Source organism: Anguilla anguilla, chromosome 8 (genome assembly GCF_013347855.1).
Source record: "Anguilla anguilla isolate fAngAng1 chromosome 8, fAngAng1.pri, whole genome shotgun sequence".
Taxonomy (NCBI): Eukaryota; Metazoa; Chordata; class Actinopteri; order Anguilliformes; family Anguillidae; genus Anguilla; species Anguilla anguilla.
This window is the reverse complement of record NC_049208.1, coordinates 23,027,769-23,048,379: the sequence shown is the minus strand read 5'-3', so window position 1 is coordinate 23,048,379 and position 20,611 is coordinate 23,027,769. Positions and strand designations below refer to the sequence as shown.

General features: G+C 36.5%; 1 protein-coding gene across 3 annotated transcripts in view; it reads left to right on the top strand.

The window, feature by feature from the left end:
- Nucleotides 1-20,611, top strand: part of sntg1 (syntrophin, gamma 1) — a 137,906-nt gene that overhangs the window by 103,398 nt on the left and 13,897 nt on the right. For all 3 annotated transcript variants that reach the window (XM_035428090.1, XM_035428092.1, XM_035428091.1), the window contains 6 exons: nt 116-198; nt 331-461; nt 3,512-3,641; nt 4,727-4,765; nt 8,714-8,830; nt 18,424-18,495. In XM_035428090.1, coding sequence (XP_035283981.1) covers nt 116-198; nt 331-461; nt 3,512-3,641; nt 4,727-4,765; nt 8,714-8,830; nt 18,424-18,495 — 572 coding nt within the window. The remainder of the gene's footprint in view (nt 1-115; nt 199-330; nt 462-3,511; nt 3,642-4,726; nt 4,766-8,713; nt 8,831-18,423; nt 18,496-20,611) is intronic.

Sequence of the window (20,611 nt, the reverse complement as noted above, 5' to 3'; positions counted from 1 at the left end):
ACACACACACACACACACACATTTTTAATGCGAAGGGGACATTATTTTGTGGATTGTGAAGTCCTGTTAAATTTGAAGATGTGTAATCCATTATGAATGTTGCCATTTCCATCAGGTGTACCGAGTGACCAGAGTAGTGGAACGTCATCACCTCTGTGTGATAGCGGCTTGCACTTGAACTATCATCCCAATAATACGGTAACATCATTGAATCCAGTGTTTTAAAACATTTAGTCAACTCAGTGCCAAGTATATTTTTGCTATTTGCGTGTATGCTATGTGTATGTTTGCATAGTTGTCCATTTCTGACATCATTCAAAATTCTTTCAGGATACACTATCTTGCTCGTCCTGGCCCACGTCTCCAGGGTTACGATGGGAGAAGAGATGGGTTGACCTGCGCCTTATCCCCCTGCTCCATTCGCGTCTCTCGCAGTATGTCCCAGGCTCAGATGTCTGCAGGTGAGCAACCACAGTTTTCTGTCAGAACCTCCCAGGGGACAGGGGCACTGTCAGAGTAGTGTGACTCCCCCAGGATGTGCAAGGCATTCAGCACAGCAATGCCTTGTTTCCTGAATGATGTCATGCTGCAGTGTTATATAAAATGCAAAGGATTTCACCTAGAGACTGAACCCTATTAGGCACACCTCATTTATAAAACATTTTTATGCAGATTGCTTTTGTAAGCTTAAGCTTGATGTACAATACTAGAACTTCATGTAAAAATGTCTCTCTTTTTTATGCATGTTTTAGACTGGTGCAAACATCTCCATGTGGCTGTGCAGCTGTACTGTAGGCAAGGGCGTAATTTACAAGGAGATGCAACACCCCTATATTACAAAACAGGCCGAAGAACCTCACCACCCTCAATAATATTGCATAATGATGAGAAAAATATTTTCATATAATGAATATGGGGATTTCATTATGTGATTGGCATATACTGCTATGGCTTGGTGTTTGTCACAGAAGTCACAGGTGCCACGGATTCTGTGATTTTCACATTTTTTGTAATTTCCACAATTTTTAGATAACTAAAAGTAGAGAAATTTTGCAAGGGTTTTACCAAGATGGCCAAAAACCTCTCCAAATGTCACATTTTGGATAATGTTTTGAACACATTATCTACACCACAAAAACAAATTTTATTCACTCAAAATCATATAATTTGAACAAATAAAGGGAGGAGAATCAATTCCAACACGTTTTAAGTGTGAGTATCTTACAAGAATTAGCATTATGTTCAATTATGTGCGTTAGCTGGCAGGAATTATAACTGAAAACTAATATTAGTTTGGGTTGAATGCGCTTTGCTGTTGCTAATGTTACTGCTGTGAATGTCACCCACGTATTGCCAGAGAATTTGTCCATTAGAAGCTTTGCAAAAGAGAGAGAGGTGGTCTGTACCTACTGTAGCTTGTACCTACCGACTGCTTGCAACTGCAAGTGCGTCGTTCACATTCCAAACATGTTAACCAATGGGAAATTGTCCAATGTGAAATCGTTAACATCTTGTAACATTAGACCCTATAGTCAACTGCCTAGGGCCCGGGCATGGTTAAGGGGCCCTTGTGTGGTGTTTTTTTTATTTATAATTTTTTTATTTATTATTTTGGGGCCCATTTTCAAGATCTCACCTTGGGTGCCACTTACTCACATACCAGCTCTGCAGACAAGTATCCAATTGTACCTAACATTGTTGGTCCTAACATCACCTATCAATAACAAAAAGTAGTATCATCCTGCAATGACACTTCCACTGCTCGTTTCCAATATAGATGATTCAGGATTTACTGAACAATGCTTTATCTGCATGTAACCAACATGGGTGGAAAAAATATAATTATTATCTCACCCCCATGTGGCATTGATAAGCTTGAGTCATCTGTGTTGTAAATTCATTGCTTTTTGGGAGACTGCAGTAGTCAGTAATCTAGTGTTTATTGTGAACACTTATCTCCTGGCCAACGCACACACCAAAAATGAATATACAAAATCAACAAACATAGCCATGCCCTTGTATTTGCCAAACATAAAGTGGATATAGATGTATTATGTATGATATATTAAGATGTATTAAAATTGTTGGATTGCGTTGATTGCTAACCCCTGTCCCAGTACCCTAATATTCCTGCTTCAACAGGGTAATATTTTCACAAACTAACTTTTACTGAAGAGTGACAAAGAACATGTTCAAGAGAAAAGTTATGATTTTTGCATCACAGCTGAAAGGGAGTAGAGAATAACAAACTTTTAAGTACCTGTGAATTTAACTTTTCTTTCTGCACAAGATAATGTATGCATATCTCATAAGCCTTGCCACTCAGCTTGTCAGCATTAATTTATATGATGGTTAAACTGCTCGAAGAATGTTATATAAGAACATAAACCCAAGGAAAGATTTAGTTAGGTTTATATTCAATCAACATTTGACTTGCATGCAAAGCAACAGTTTTTTTTTCTTTTTTCTTCACAAACACAGTTTGTTCAGTTGTCCAGAGGAAAAAGGTTTTATTTTTATGTCTATGACAAAGTGTTGATGGAATCCAATCATTTTCCAAAACTGTAAATGTATTTCCATAACCGTAAACACCAAAAATCTAAAAATAACCAATCTGAACAAAAATGTCATTCTGTTGAGGCAATCTTTTATCTCAGGATGTGATGTTACCAACTCACTATGTCATGATCACTGATAATAACCAAATTTGTTGTCAACATCACAAGATAAAATTAGATAAATGGGATAAGGAGGTCTCCTGATGCCTTGAACTGACTGCTTGTGAATAATGGCTGAAAACATGATCAATCTGCATATCTATTTTGTTCAAGGTTAAACCAGGCAGAAATTGAACTGTATTTCCATATGTCAGTAATATATGGTTTCCACCCTGACGTTTGTCATCTTAAAAACAGGTAAAACTGAATCGTGTCAGGCACAAACACTGTAATGGGTTATGTTGTGAATTTCATCATAAAGCAAAAAAAAGATAGCTTGGGAGATATGGATTAGCTGTACTTAGCCTAACTAAAGTATGAAAGACCTGTCTCGACCCAGTGGATAGACAAGCGAGGAGAGGAATGTCTCACTGCCTTAATCCATCCTGAAAAAAAAATTAGTTATGTTATGATCATGACATATCAAGCTAGCGGTGTCATAATTCTGTCATAAAAAAAGTTTTATGATTGCCTCAATGGAATTTCTGTACAAAGCAGCTATAGAAATAGAATAAGTTATGATGACAATTTATTTTCTAATAGAACCTGCTTGCTCTCTGTGGAAAACAATAGCAAACATTTGATGAATAAGTGATGAACTATTATCTGATTTGTTGACACTAGTTATATGCTTTAGTTGACCAGGTGATTTATCTTAGATTTCTTTGGAAAAAAAAAACTGATGTAATGACTCTAGTAAAGCAACCGCATAGGAATGAATAGATTTCCCATGTATTGTATGGTAGTCTTGATTGTGATGTCTTCCATCCGTATTAATTCTGACATGTATTCAGGCAAAATGCATTTCAAGTGATTGCCGTGGATGGGGTTTGCAGTGGGGTAATCCAGTGCCCTACTGCTGAAGACTGCTTAGACTGGCTTCAAGCTATAGCAACTAATATATCTGCTCTCACAAAGCACAATGTGAGTACCTAACACTATGCGCCTCTTTTGACGCCTCCAGTGAGTAATGCATTCAGCTCATATACTATTCATAAATGTTTATCCCTTTTAAATAAAAACAATGGGCAGAGCAGATTAACGGTGCCAGCAATGTCTTGGTGGGCTTTCACCATGATTGGTTTTATGCTTCTAGGGTTATATCTCTGAAATCCATTGCTAATCAGCTGCAATGCTGTATTCACTGTTAGGGGGTGTTGCATTTTAATGGGCTGGTTTGCCTAACAGCTGTGAATATGAGGAATGGCCATTGTATGTATATTGTATGCTTTAAATATGAGGGTATAGCAATACTTTAGTATGGGGGGCCTTATAAATGATCCTATCAAAACATGCAAAGTTGGTTGCACTATTTTTTCTCTTCTGACTTCCCTAATGCCCAAGTACCCAAACTCTGTAACTTTTTCAGTTTTTGCCAGCACATATTCCTAATATAGTGGATATCCTGCATATAAATAGAATTATCATTCAGTAAGAAGGTGTGTTAAAATGTTCTTGTAAATTATTTTGAAGCACCCATAGAAAAAAATCCCTATGTTGAACTTTGATGCAGATCATAATCAAGAGTGTTGTCCCGTGTTTACTCAAAGACTTGCTTATTATTATTATTTTTAATTTTTTTTTTGTGAAACAATATAACTGAAGAACAGTTTCCAGGCTTATAGCCAGGAATCTATTAGAGTAAGCTAAATATCCTTGCATTATTAACCATTTAAATTACCGTGAGGATGCTGGACTGATTAGCTGGTTTCATATGGTGATGCATAAGTCAACTGAAAGTGTGTGGTGAACATTATTATTGTTGTTGTTGTTATTATTATTATTATTATTATAGTGGCTATTGATGTAGATTACTGGAAAGGGGCAATTAGATAACTGACTGACAACAAGGCCCAACTTACTGAGGGTTGACTGAATTTCAGGTGAGAAAACTGCCCTAGATTAACTACTGTCCGTAATTATTGTAAATTGAATAATAATAATTAGTACTGCCATGACATTTTAGTGTGTTGAGTGTATTAACTAAGAAAATGTATTTTTTATTGCAGGTGAAGAAGATCAATAGAAATTTTCCAGTAAATCAGCAGGTAAGCAAACAAATTTATAGCAGGCTTATGAACAGAAAATCATTTTCTTGATTGTGTGTGGGATGTGTGCATGTACATAATCGAATCCAAAAATCCAAAAACATGTTATGTAGGAACATTAGGAAAGAAAAATGAATGGAGGCTTGATGGGGGCTTATTATTTTAGCAATTTCTGAGCTCACCAGGGCTCTGTTTCTTCTTAATGATGTTCCAAACAGTCGGATTTGGGTAGCCTAAGGTTTGGCCTATGTCTCTGGCCATTTTTGTCTTATTTCTCAGATTCACAATGGCTTCCTTGACTTTCACTGACACAACTCTGGTCCTCATGTTGGGAAATGCTAATAACAGACTCCAAAGGAAATCAGAAGGATAGAATCAAAACTAGATACTAAAAGCTCTCTTATACCTGCACTAAGGAAGCAACACATCTGGCCTAATCAGAAACACCTGTAAAGCCATTTGTCCCAAACATTATGGCATCCTGAAATTGGGGAACTATAAAAAAAGTGCTGTAGTTTCTGCATGATGAAACCAAAATAATATAAAAATATAATACAGTATGGTATGAAAATACCCTTAAAAATAAAAGATGAGAATGTGCGCTTAATATATATATATATATATATATATATGAACAAACACTGCTGCAGTGTTTCAACTTAACGTTTTGGTGAAAAATATAAAGTGTGTCACATTACTTGAAGGCCTTTTGAGGATAACACACCTACATTTACATAAATATGACCATAAATATCTCTTGAATGAAAATCCCCTGATTTAATAACCGCTCAATTATTATCCACACAATTAACATCACAGCCGTCTCCAGCCGTCCCCATGTGTCTAAAAAACACTTGCAATTAAGTAGAGGTGCATTAGGTTTTTTTAGACTGAATTTCTTATTGCATAATGTCCCCAGTGAATGCTGATCTGGAATTTTCTGAATGTAACATGATTATTATATTAGTCTTTGGGTTTTCTGGATTCATGCTATAAAAGTCCTTCTCCCAAACTGTTTTCTTCAACCTAGCAGATGTAGGACTGAAAATGCTGTAAACATCAACCTGCTTTTTCAGGTTACTCCGGTTGCTCAGTTTTTCTCAAGAATTTGAAGGAAATTGTCTTATTTAGCAAAAGTAGGATATATTTTTTGAGGATAAACTTTTGTAGTGTTTAGGGCAGTATAACGTATCAGAGCATGAAGACAGATACCCGCATATAACAGCAAATAACTGCATATAACATTGAAATAAACATCACTACAATAAACACCTGTATGGATGTACTGTGTTTAATGACAACTAGGTCTTGATCATTTCATTCATATTAAGTTTATAGCTATGTAAAAAATCTACATTTATATGAATATAGATGTTTGGCCAGATTCAGTCAAAAGTAGTTTGAATGAAATTAAATCAAACCCTCCAGATGAATCTTTCTTTGTATCTCAGTAAAGACTACATTATTAATTAGTTTTAATTGAATGATTGACACCATAAATTGCAATGAGGTCATTTAACAAAAGTCAGAACTGACCATATCATGTTAAACCCCATTATTTGGGTAGACAATTTCTAACAGGCAAAAAAGTTAGGGAATTAAGTTAATATGTCTGTGTCCATTAAAAACAGTTTAATGTTTAATTCGACCACAGTTAAATGCACAAAGACAAGCAAGCATTTGGATCATGCCAGAACCTATTGTGCATCTCCCTATGGAGCTTCTGACCACAGTCAGCAATGGCATGGTCTGATTCAATACCAGACTAAGGGGCCTGTCCATTAGAACAATGCCTTAACAGTATGAGCCACCCAGCAGCCCCCTTACCCCAAATAACATTTTAATGGTAAATTATACTGTTGACTGATACAATATATTTTCTGCTGAAGAACTATATGTATAACTTGTATTAGGTGTGTATCTATAAATACAAATGAAAAAAAATTCTCAATACAATATATCTCAAATATTAAAGGTAAAAGTGGATAATAACTAATTCATATTTTTATTTACTCCTGAAATGGTGCATAAGTCTGGTATGATTATATGCCTTTGCTCACTAACTTATTTTATATGTGTTTATTAATGGTATAACAGTGAGCAGGCAAACAGGTACTCCAGGCCCGGCACCACAATTTTAAGGCCGCATATCCTGTTTATTATATTTTTCAGTTTTAATCACTCTTTTAGAGTTTACTGAAAGGGCGACTGGGTTTAATTTAAGTGCATATGCCCTTTCTCTGACTAAAATTTTAAACAATCCCATGGACTCAGTGGAGTTGTTCCAGAAATAAGTTTGAAATTTGAAGACTTTGTTAAATATTGAAAAAAATCAGGCAAAATACATTTCCATGAAAGTACAACTTTCAATTAAAAATATTTGGAAATATTATTTAGTCCCTTTAAAATATTTATTTTGTTCAATATTTCCCCCATGTCTAGTGTCCAAATAAATGTTAGAATTTATTATCTGCTTATTGCCCCCTTAAAGTTTATTCTATACAGAAATGAAATATTCATGTGGTCTGTTTTGATTTCCATATGTGCAGAGTGTATATTTAGTAAGGTCAGCTTACCTAGATTAATTCAGTCTCCTTTTATGAAGCCAGACCAATAAAGAACACTTCCTTCCTCCATTCCCGTATTGATTTGCCTGCATTGCATTCTAACGTGAAGCCAGCATTCAGATTGGCCGGCTGGGCCCAGCTTTTTTCACCATATGGTTTGGCTCGGGTGCTCTCCTGTGATCAATGTTCTTTAAAATGCAGTTGCAAATCATGCCTGAATAGTGTCAATTAATCAAAAAGGGCAGCAGCTGCTCGTGTTCTGCTAATGGACTGTTGCGCCTCATTTTGTCTGGTAGTAACTGTGATTTACAGATTTTGACAACTGCAATGTTAAAGCAATGGCATGGTTTCAGCAAGCACTGTGTGTCTTATATATACACTTCTTTATATATGCGTTACAAATATATAAAGTAAGAGCATATATAAATAATGCCTATATAAAGGAAGTGTATATATAATTGGACTAATTTCTCCCAGGATTACATTTTGTATTTGGTGTGAAATTCATAAATGGTAATTGGTAAAAGGATAGTAATGAGTGCATATGGCCATTCTTCTTTTCTTGATATATTAATGATCTGCTTGCCTGTGCATTCCCTATGAGTTACTGAGAGGAGTTCTTTGTGTAGCAGCTGAGAACATGTCAACATCAGTTTTCAAGCACCACAAAGTTACTCGATTTAAAACTGGAAATACAGGTCATTCTCTATATTATGCCTAATACCTGGTAATAAAGAAAAGATTTGAAAGAAAAAAGAGAGACTAAAACAAATTATCCAAAGCCCAGAGTGATTTTGTAAGTATTCATTAATTAATTGTACAAATGATTTTTTTTTTTAAATATTAATTTACTGATAGTTGTCTTTTACTTTATATTGCCATCAAAAAGAACAGACATGCAGAATGCTTCTTCTACAGGCTGAAATATATCAAAGTCAACCTGACATGTTCTTTGTCTGAAGGGAAGTCTTTTATGTGATTCATCTTTGACAAAGATCCATCCAAACTGTATGTGCTGTAGATCTCACTTTGTTATTCTTCCAACTTCCTTTGAAATTATTTTTAACTATCACCTCTTTATGATGAAGAAATTGCATGAAAGAAGCAATTCCCCAAGATGATGGAAGTCATATACATTAAAAACCTAGGTACAACAACAACAACAAAAAACACAACCATTATGTATGCAATGCATCCACAAGTGCTCATCATAACAACCCAATGTCATAGGAAGTGACTTCTTGTCATGAGTGTTAGCTTCAGTGGTTTTGTCATTTGTCAAAATGGCTTGGGAAGAAATGTAATCAAGATGCAGTCAACCTGACTTCATGAGATTCCAGCCCCCTCCTCCTTCAGTGGATGGTGTCTGTGTCTTTGATAGATCATCTACATGGGTTGGGTAGATGAGAAGGAACAGGACTCCGTACAGGACCGAATGTATACACCAAAGTTCCTTGCCTTGAGAGGGTCTTCACTCTTCAAATTCTCTGCACCTCCTGTAAGTTTTTCCTTTGTCGTTCAGTACATTCAGTGCATTAGATACATCTATTTTCCACGTACACTGGCTTAAAAACGTTATTAAAAATGTATAAAACCCTGTATAGTTTAATTTGCGAGGTTTAAAATAATGTTGAAACTGATTTGACGTATTTCTATTGATACTGACTCCTTACTGTAGCAAATAAAAGATTATTGTCCTCTATAAATGCTGAGGTTACTGTATTTACGAAAGAAAATACAAAGAAAGCACAAAATCATGAAATTGCCTGGTCCGAAAGGCTAGAAAAAATTACCTAAAAATGTTTTAAATTGAAAGGCATCAAAATACAGGGGTAAGTGAAGGGTCTGCACTTCTGTCCTGCAAGCTCCTTCTGTAGCAAGAAGTTGTTCACAACCGTAACATCAATAAAGTGGAACAGCAAGGCCTTGTATCACTTCACCTTCTTTCACGTGATGCTGTAGTACTTCAGCAGGGCATTCGCTATGTCCACATCTCCCATGACCTCATTGTATTCCTTATTGAAACTGTAACTGGAACACAACAGGCGGCCCAATTCCCCTCAGCATTGTACACCTTTCTTACGGCAGTGTCCTCCTGGAACGCCATGTGGAATCTTGACCTCCCCCTTGTGCTCTTGTCACATAGGCCATCCATTTATTAAGTAGTTAAGACTCTTTGTAGTCTTATCTGCAACTATACCCCCAATGCAGCCCATTATAAGTGAAATACACAGGTACTTCAAAATTACTTATAATGTTTGGTGCTTTAGAACCATTATCTCATTTTAAACCTAGTTTAAAACTATGTAGATGGTAATATCTCATTACATGCTCTGATTTGTCCACTGTAACCATCCAGTTATTATGTTTTATGCTACTGTATTGAGTAGATGAAGTAGAAGAGGACCCGAAACACTAAGAGGAACATTGACAATGGTAAACATGAAAGATCATTTAAAAGTGATAATTTTTGTTTGCTTTCCACGGAATTCAATCGGACAATTAATTAAAATGAAATGGGATTACATTTTGCTTTGATATAGTTCTCTTAATTCATCAAATCAAAGTGTTTGTATACAAATATACAAGCCATTAGGAATAAAACAGTGACAAGATGCTATACAAATCCCTTGCTAAATGCACCAGCATTGTCACTAATCAGAATCTTTCAGCAAGACAGTAATCCCAAACAAACCTCAAAATCATTCAAAATAAATTACCACAAAATTATTGTTTTGCAATGGCCAACTCAGTCTTTAGACTTGAACTGGATAGAAATGTGTGGTTTGAATTGAAGAGGCCAGTCCAACGGCATGGACTGAAGGATCTGAAGAATCTTTAAAGATCTGTATGAGAAAATGGTGAAAGACCCCCCCCAACACACACATACAATATGTTCATAAATCTCGTAAAACACAATAGATGAGTACAAACGTGTGACAATCTTTTTGGAAACAAAATATATTATGTGCTATATTATATAATATGTTATTTTTTTCTCTCAGCAATAATATAAAAAAATATATGATTACATATTATGATAGATAGCTATAGACAGATACTGTAATTGATTCAATTTAATTAAAAGTTATAATTAAGATACTATATATAATTTTTACACTTTTTGGGCGTATAATCTAGCGTATTACCTATTTTGTAAATTTTTTTAGAGCCTTCTTCGCTTATCATTATCAATGGTGTGAATGATTTCGGAAAGCACTACATGGAAGATCACGAATAAATGAAGTATAATATGTGCATTCAATAAAATATTAAACATTTAATGCACTTGAGTGTTATACTGCAATATTTCAAACTACTGCAGCCACTTATGGCGAATTACTTACATATTGCCCTTGAAAACTATGTTTCCTACACTGTAGCTTTAATGTATGATGTAAAAACTAGAACATTAGAACTGTTTCTAGCTGATGTTGTTCTTGTAGATTGTTTCTACACAAAGAACAACAGCAACACATTTCTTGTTCTTGGCTGGGTTAGCTTAGCAGGTTTTTTAAATGTGTGCACATGTTCCACAGGGAAATGTCAAGAAAACGCTGGGAAATAGGCATGCCAGTATGGATTTTGTCCTGACATTTGCTCAAACATTGTTCCATGCCCTGAAAATGTCAGTGGAATCTTTTAGACTGACACTGCCTGCATGTTACTGCAGAATGTACCTCTCTGCCCATTACAAAAATTACCAATGCAAATATTTGGAAAACAGAATTTAGTTGTCTTAGGGATTTATTTTTCTCATCTTTTGTGAATGCTCCTCTTCTGATGAAATGTTATGACCACTAACCTTTTTACTGTTGTGGATGAAATATACAGACAGTCCATTTGCATTACCTATTAATAAACAGTTTTGTCTCATTGTAGGCCTGACATTAATATTACAGGAACATCATCTGCATAATATTCATGCAATTCATGAAATGCATTTCTTGGTGAGATAATTGTTATGATACTAATCGAGAAGAAAGCATTTAATTGAATTTAGCAACTAATCAATTTAATTTAATATTTTTTTAAGATCATGTAACCAGTATTTTCTCATTGGATCAACATGAATGCAAGGCAGTGGTCCACGTGGTCACTCCTGTTTTACTCTTGAGCACTGATGTCTATTATTAACTAAATACAATGTTCCTGTTCTTCAGACCAAGTGCTGTTGGAGCACCAGATATCTTGCTGATGTGCACAGCACAAGCATAGATGGTCTGCCTCAAAACGATAATCCCAGGACAGCCTTGTGGAGTGAAAAATTAATTGGCCCAATATGCATTTCAATGCTTTGGAAAGCAGTTAAAACCTCAGGACTGGCTTCTCGTTTTTAGAATAAAGCATAATAATAATAGGTCTACATAGGCTTATGTCATTATACAGTTAATAACAACTGAAGAAAAAATGGCAGGTATCAGCATATTCAGAGTGTGGGTGGTTCTGGGGCCTGTTCCACACTACAGTCTGTGAGTTTCCTATGGTGAGAGATACACCAGAACATGACAAAACCGTCTCGGATAATGATCTCATATTCCTTTACAGAAAGTGAAGGTATGCTCTCCCATGCATGAAATAAAGCAAAAAAGGGCTAATTCCAGCTTTGCAATAATTTCTTATTTTTCTTGTGTTGCTTTCAATTTAGCATTTAATATGAAGTTTAAAAACAATACTCAAACTAAAGCCAGCATTAACTTACAGGAACATACAGTACCATGAAAAAATATTTGCCCCCTTCCTGATTTCCTCTATTGCTTATTTGTCACAATAAATGATTTCAGATCTTTAGACAAAATGTAATAGACACAGGGGAACAAAGTACATTTATAAATTATTTAATTAATTAATTAATTAATTTAATGAAGAAAGTTATCAAACATCCATATCCATAATGAAGTAATAATTGAAAATAAATGTTTTGTTTTTGCTTAGGTTCCGCTTTGTCTGATATTACATTTTGTTTATAGATCTGAAACTATTCTGTATGGCAAAAATGCAATAATAAAGGAAATCAGGAAGCGGTCAAATACTTTTTCACAGCACGGGATCTCCCCATCTACTCATATCAGTTAGAAAAAAGCAGCCAGTACCCATGATGATTAATCATTGTGGCAACTAGTTAGTAAACAACTATAAGAAAGTAGAATGATGTGTTAGAGATGTGGTAGTCAGGAACCGAGATGCTCTTAAGAAATTGAGTATTTTGTAGGGGGACCAAGGGAGGATTGTGTAAAAAGGCTCCTCAGACATAAATTAGTTCCTTCAGCTGGGCTTAACCTTGTAATCCTCCAGGTTACAACTTTGACTGACTGTTTTAGAGAGGTCTGCGGTCTATTGGAGGTAAAACAAAGTTTTTTCTGGTATCATTGGCTAAAGCCCCGGGGTTGCTGCACTTGCCTCTGTGTGATGAAAGACTGATCCAGTGAGCCAGCCTTAGCACTTCCCAAAGTACAGGAGCAGTGTAGGCCATTTTTTCTAAAGGGAAACTTTTAATGGTGAAATGCGGTTAAAAAAATATTTCTAGTTCTAAAGAGAGTGACACACGCATCCGTACTGTGGTTCCGGGGAAATGGTCTATAACATCAAAATCTTAAAAAAGGGGCTCCTAACAGAAATATGCCCCAGTGCTTTTAATGCAAGCAGTCTTTCTACTGGAATGGTCAGGTGCATTTTACAAATACATTTCTCCCTTTAATTTATTGTGTACTGATGTAACAAACTTAAAGGACGTAAAGATGACCTTCCCCACCTAGACTGGCTGCTGTTGGTCAAATATCTTCTCTGAGCCATGCTGCAGAGACTCCCTGATCTTTAAATGACATTGATGGCTCATCCTGTTGGCTCATCACATCGTTGGATAGTGTGAACCAATGTTGCTCACGTGCATAAAACAGCTTAAGCTCTATTTTCTCATCATAAAGTGCATACGGTATGTTTGTTTTATTTTAAAAGAGGGAGCATGGGGATTTTCCAAACCACCAAGGAACTGTATATTCCTGTTGGATCAGTACTGTTTGTGTGTATAGTAAGGCTATTAGAGGCCACGCACTGAAAAAGTAACAATACTGCTAAAAAATGTTAGTATTCAAAGGAGGACAATGTATACAAAGCCACTCCATCAATGGCATAAAACAGGAAGTAACAATGACAGCTCAGAAGAGGTGCATGTAGTAAGAAGTGCAAGTATGATTGGATGTGAGATTTCCTAGCAAAGTGAAAAAGCAAAATTAGTCTTCGGTGTGTGATTAAACTCTGTTGCTGTAATTTATTATGCATGCACCAGACTGGGTATGCAACCATGACTCCTCAAAGGTATGTCTTGGTAGAGCTAATGGCTTATGAGTTATGAAAAAAATCATAGTGAATATGAAATACATTTGTGGAACCTGCAGTCTGTAATAATACCTTGACTTTGATAAATATCTCTTCCGTTATTGTACGTTGCCCTGTACTGTTATTAGTTTTCATTATTCCATCATTCTCCTCATTCCTTTGTCAAGCAGGAACTTGTATCGTGTGATGCAGATGTTGTTTAGTAGCTGGGCATGATAATGTAATCAGGACATACCAGCCAGGGGTGTACTGAAAAAATATGCACCTCTGGGGATATATCAAAATAATATAGTCAACAATCAAATTTTGTACCCTCTGAAATTCAAGTGTGGTATTGTCTCACAACTCCTGTGTGAAGAATGGTTATGCAGACTATCAAAGAAAAAGAAATTTAACATGAACACTACTTATTTCCTGTATGGTTAATTGATGAATGATTTATGCCACTATTCATAGAGGCTACCTTCTTATTTTGTCTGGTTTTGGCAGGTTTAATGGGGAATGCACAATATTGCTGCATGGTGGTCAATTTGGCTGTGGTCACGCTAAATTTCACTTTTATAAAGCAACACACAGATAATTGTCCATGCCAGGGAGGACCTTAGAGGAACATGGTCCCCTGTTAACTCCATAACATCACATTGGCTAAGGGCCTAGGACCAATTCTCAATAGCTTAAAGAACATTGTTGTTGAAAATACAAGGGGAGTGAAAAAAGCCAATGGAATTTAATGGGGAAAAATAATAGTTGGGACCTCATGTCAAGATTCTGAAACTGATAGTAAGTGAAGACTGCAATAGTTACTCCCGAGAGAATCCTCGACAGCACTACTGCTAGAAACACATGAACCAGGAGAGATGTTTTTAAAAGTTCAGGAAAAAATGTTAAATTTTTTTTTCAGAAGAAAAGGGTGTGCAGGCTAACATATTGCAGTTAAAAGTGAATTTGAAATCATGTTTAAGAACATGACTGGAAACCAGGGATTTCTCATTGTGAAATAGATCTATAGTTCCATAAATTACATTTTTAATCCAAGGAATTTCACCTGTATTATTGCTTGTTTTCTTTGTTATAATGCATTGTCTGACCTCCCTTCTATAGCATTCTATATGCAATCAGCAGTGATAAGTTAGGCAAACCTTCAACGAAGTGCTCCATATAAAGTCTTAACTCACATAAGTCTGAGGAGAAAAAGGCACGAATGAGCAGCATAATCTCGATGGGGAAATTGAAGTCACTTCATCTATTTTGGGGGGTCTCATAAATTTCCTCAATAAACTTTTCCTGCCTTCTGGATATCCTTATTCTGTCCCTCTTATCTTATGAGCCCATGTCAACATTCATCTTCTGATCACTAATTTTTAAGCCAATGTTCTTCTCTTTTAATTTCCCCTCTCCATCCCAGGTGTCTGAACATTAGATAAGTCCTTTATCCCCCTGTGAGCTGCTAACCTCCTTTCTTCCTTATCGCACCTTCTGTGTCACTCCAACGGCATCCCGTGCCACCAAGGGACCATGTCACCTGTCAGCTCACTGCCCTCTGTTTCATCCTCTGGCCTCAGGTTTTCCCTCTGTGGACTCCCCCCTCAGCCTAGTCTAATTTAGATATTTGAAAGCTATCTGTACCTGTGTGCATACTGAAATAGTGCGTAGCATATCAAATAATCTATTCAAACAATCCTTCATGCTGGTGAAGAGTAAGTCTGAATCCTGGGCCACTTAGGTAGTGTATGCAGCTAAGACACTGGCTCTCAAGTGATGTGGGAACCTGTCAGAATATGCCATTACCCCATAATGCAAAAGTAATGACTTCACATTTTAAGATATAAAGTCATATTTAATTTGTAAAGTACATGCCCTATAACAGGGATCATCAGCTCTGGCCCTCAAATCCAAATCCAGCCCTGGTTTTCTTTTCTCCCGGGTAATTAGTGCTACTGATTGGCCAGACTGTCTTCACACCTGACTCCCAGGCAAAGGGAGGGTGGAAAACCAGCAGTTCTCGGCCCTCGAGGACCGTGAGTTGCTGATCCCTGCTCTATAACATGTTTTTTTTTTGAGAACTCTACTTAAAACTGTTTAGTAATGGTATACCTGCTATATACACTGTGTATTCACTAGGCACATCCATTTTTTTTTTTAGCATTTAACATATTCATTGATGTATGTTGAGTTACCAGCTCACATATCCAAGTAAGTAAAACCCAGCATTATGGTGGTATTTGAAATTAATTTGTAAAATATAGTAATGTCAATTAGATAATATACTTTCAAGACAATATGAATTATTTATTATTTATGCAGGTTTAAAGCTGCTTAGCAATTTAATTTACAGGATCATTGGAGTAATACCCCAGTGAGTGAAAGTCAGTATCTAGAGGTCTGCAGGGGTAGAGATCTAGATTGAGAGACATTTTGACATAAAAGCGCTATGTTAACCCCAATACAAGTTTTACTCGGATATAGCCTGGCTATGTCCTAGTCAGCTAGAAAACGTTCACTTTTCAACCAAATATAGCTGGGAATTCACCTGAATACCCAGATGGCATTTCACTGACTTTTCACCACTAAATTGTTCACTGCAATAGCACAGTAGGTTATAGAAACAATATTTACATTTTTACACATTTGTTGATATTTTTCAGATTGTGTTTGTTTCTCAGTTTTGTAAAATTGCTGTTTACTAGCATTTTACAATAATAAATTACCATTCCTGGTAAGACAAAATATACATTAATTTCAGAAAAGGCACCATTCAAACCATATTGTTGGTTAAATGCATTTCCATCCATTGCCATCTCATTCAGTTGGAAGACTGAAGGTTATTCTAGCTCTGAATGTGTCCAGCATAGCAGCCAAGGGCATTTTTAAGTGGTATTGCTTTCTACAGCATGTACTACAAGTAACAAGATGAGTTTTAGGGGACCACATGTTGTCTTTTACAATCTCAAATCAAAAAGAGTCAAATCAACAATACACACTGTGTAATGGAAAACAGCAAATACAGACTCCATGTGAATAGGTGTCTTATTTTGCTGAGTTTTCTGTCTCATTTAAACAATTCCACAGTCTCTGGTTTTCTCCCCACATCCAAAGGGTATAAATTTTGGCTTTGCAATTTTCCATCGGTGGTATTTCTTGAAAGAATTCTCCGTCTCACTCTTTTTTTGCACTGTTTAATTTCAAGTTGCAATTAAAATACAAAATGTAGAAAAATGGTTGAATTGATTTTCTCTTTGTTATTGAGATATTGCTCTTGATTTTTTCTGTAGCAGTTAATTGGAGGGTAGAAATAACTGAACACCCGTAGTGTGTCGTAAAGATCTGTGATATTCAAGGCAGATTGTTTTAGTTGAATTTTCTTTTCACCGTAGAACAAGGTGAATCCAATGTGTCTTGAATCTCTAAAAATAATTTGTAATGGTGGCTTTAACCCATAAAAAGGAAATTCAAAGTCAATCAATGTACACAAGACAAATTACAAAAGCTTTAAGGGGAAACAAATAGACAAAACAACATGTCTAGAGTCCCAGAATACACAACAACTGGGGAAATATTACACACTGTTTTTCAGAATTTTAGAAACTGTTTTGTCACTGGGGAACTGAGAGCCAGATCCTGGCTCGATACAAGTGCACTTGAATTTATGGGGGTATTATGTATGCATGCTTGGTGTGGAGGCTCACTGAAAAATAGGTGGCTCCCATTCAGGGCCGGTTTTAGCCTGCTATATTAGGGTGGGCTGGTAGAAATAATAGGTGGGCAACTTGGGCGCAGTCACGTCACTAGGGTTGGTGTCACCCAGTGCAGGAGGGGGGATGCTGTCGACCAGGGGGGCTGGCAGGTGTGGGCACGAGGAATTGCGTGTTATGCATTCCAATGACAAAGCACTTCTCGTCACATTAATACCGCTAATTTAATCAACCGGCAGTACACTGCATCAGAGAAACTAGCTGTTTCAACCCGTCAGAGATGCTAGAAATGGTACTGGTATTTGCTGTGCTATTTTTCCATTGGCAGATAAACAAAAAATTATTATTATTTTTTTTTTCTTAACTTTTGATTGGGTGAGCAAGACGCACGTTTGGGTGGGCTGAGCCCACCCCTGCCCATAGCCACCGCCGGCTGTGGTCCCAGTAATATCCACTGCCAACTAAAGGATGATATAGGGTGAGCATAATGTCAGCAAATTAAGACTGTTTGCTGTTGTTCAATTTAGGAATGAAAGCTGATGAATATCTAGAGCTTTCCAGAAGTGATTATTTCCTCTTTAATTAAGCAGATAATGTCCATGGAGACCTAGTTATACTTTAAAAAAAAATCATAATTAAAATATTCTTTCATGCTATTTAAACTTGAAGTCATTGTTCTCTTGATATAACTCCTTATTTCCCAAACCTGTGAAATTTTATTTTCAACATTTTCTTAAAAGAGAGCAGAACAGTCAACACTTTCATAATTTTTGCTTTATTTAGACAGGTAGAGAGCAGAGAAAGTATAAACATTGAATATAGAAGGGACCACAGCTGAGAAATTGCCTTGGTGGGGGGACTGAACTTGAATTTGGCTTGAGAGTTGACCACCCTACAGACTGCTGCACACGTCTTGCCCAACACAATCTTTTATTCACATGTGCATAACTGTTTAATATATTTCCAAGTATATTGCTAAGAATAATATTTTTTGACTCATTGAAAACAATTCTAATTAACTTATCACAAAATTAAGTAAAGCTATTCTGGTGAACTGTTTCAGGTAACAACGTGGGACTGGACCAGGGCAGAAAAAAGCTACACTGTGTATGAAATCATGTGCAAAATTTTAAAGGTAAGGCCACACTGTTCATATATCATGTGTTTGTCCATGTAGATACATTTATTTGAGTGTTTGTGTATGCTTGTTTTAAGGACTATACGCCAAGACTACTGAAATATTTCAGCCCCTTTCAGACCAGAATACTTTATCACTGACAGCATGAATAAGCAGTTAGTATACAGTGCATGTGGTTATAAGATGTATCCCCATAAGGGTAAGATTTATTTTTTTTATTTTTTGTTGGTAATGGATAATACAGTCTTATTGTCTCCCAAAGGCAGCAATTATTTTGTAATGCAGTGTGTCGAGTGTAGGACTGTAGGAGGAACTGAAATGTTTGAGTTCACTAACATTTTTATCTAACTTCAGTCATAGATGGATAAAATTCCAGAAATCCCACTGTCTGTCTGCAAAGCAGTTTTCTTCATTAGAAAACAAACTTTTATTACCCCCAGGTGCCCAGGGGATAGCAGGACACAAGAGTTTATTTAAAAAGACGGGTTTTGTTTTTAAAATAAACAATAGCAAAGAGCTTGACCCAAATAAAAACTGTTTTATATTTCTCCCACTCATTCATAACAAATCAGTTTTATACATTTTGATCCTGTATTTTCATTTATTATTTTTATGACTTGTGACATTTTTTTAATGCAGTGTTTTCACAACTTCCCAGTAAAATTTAACAGATTAGCGTATCATCCACATATTATTAAGCAATGACACTTACACAGAGGAAAATGTCTAGTGGTAATTCAACTCGAACAGAGTACATATCAGTCCAGCTGGGACCATATGCACTCTGTAAGAGTTGATTTATACTTACTTGTGTATACTTACATACATGGTTTATACCAAGTATTGTTGGGATTGGAATTCCAGGACCACTGAGCTTAGGTCACGGAGGATAGACAGTTGGCACCAGCATTACCCAGAGATGGAAGTGTTTGCAGAGGGCTTTCAGAGGGGTGATCACGTCAAAATCATGCAGCCACTGCTGGTCAATCAGATGCCTACAAGTCCTTTTGTTAAGCCGCATGTGAATTGTCATCCGCTTATTTGTGCAAAATGAGAACTGAGGTGTGATAAGACACAGCTGCTGACATCACATACTTCAGAGGAGAGCACATGCTTGTATGAAGTCTACTGAATCGATAGTGAGGGCTACAGAAACGAGCACTGATAAGTATAATTGGGATTTTAAAAATTTTAAAAAAAGGTGGAAAGAACGTAAAGAATTTAGCTGTGGACTTCTCTGTAATTAAACGGGTAGGTGTCAGTTAAAATAAAGTAAAACCAGTAAAATATAGCGCCAGGTCTGGTAATCCAGATGGATAATCAGCCTCTTTGTCCATGTGGCAAGTCCAAATCATATTTGTTTGGTTTCAGTAGCATTCAGTAGCATTTCAAAATGTTTCTTGTTCCATCCTGTAACGTTTGTTGCGTATTAAAGTGTTTCAACATAGAGAGAACGGCTTAACCTTCTCAGTGTTTCTCTATCTGTATATATGGTATTATGTACATATGCAACAGTGCATACAAGTGCCATCGTCACTGTGAGTGTTACTCACTTTGTTTAACCTCAGGCCTCAGTGCCTGTTGGCCTGGGGTCATTGTGAGGTTGGTTTGGGCCAGTTGATTGATCAGTCACTTACTCAATTGAGCCAGTATCCTAAATAAGTTCAAACTGGGTTGAAAAGAAATTATGTTTTTATCATCTTGCAGGGTTGGCAGGTCCACAGTTTTCATACCAAATTGGGCTACTTTTCAGACTTAGTTGTGGCTAGAAAATATCTTTTCTGTTGGTTGCGGTTTTTTCAGGATATTATTTAGCAAATGTGCAGCCATGGAGAAGGCAGCACTCTCGGATTGTCACTGCTGAGAAGAGCAGTATGTGATTGATTCTGCTACTTACGCTTGGTTCTGATGCTTCCCCCCAAGGGCTGTCGGCACGATACCTGGCCCCCCGGTCAACCACCGACCTTGGGCTACTTTTGGGAGGGTTTTCAATGCCTTTTGGGCTGGAAATTGTTTATAAACCTGGCAACCCTGCCATCCTGGAAACTACAATACAACTTGATCATTTCTGTACCAAGGCTTGCTTATCAATAACAAATAATACATTTTTATC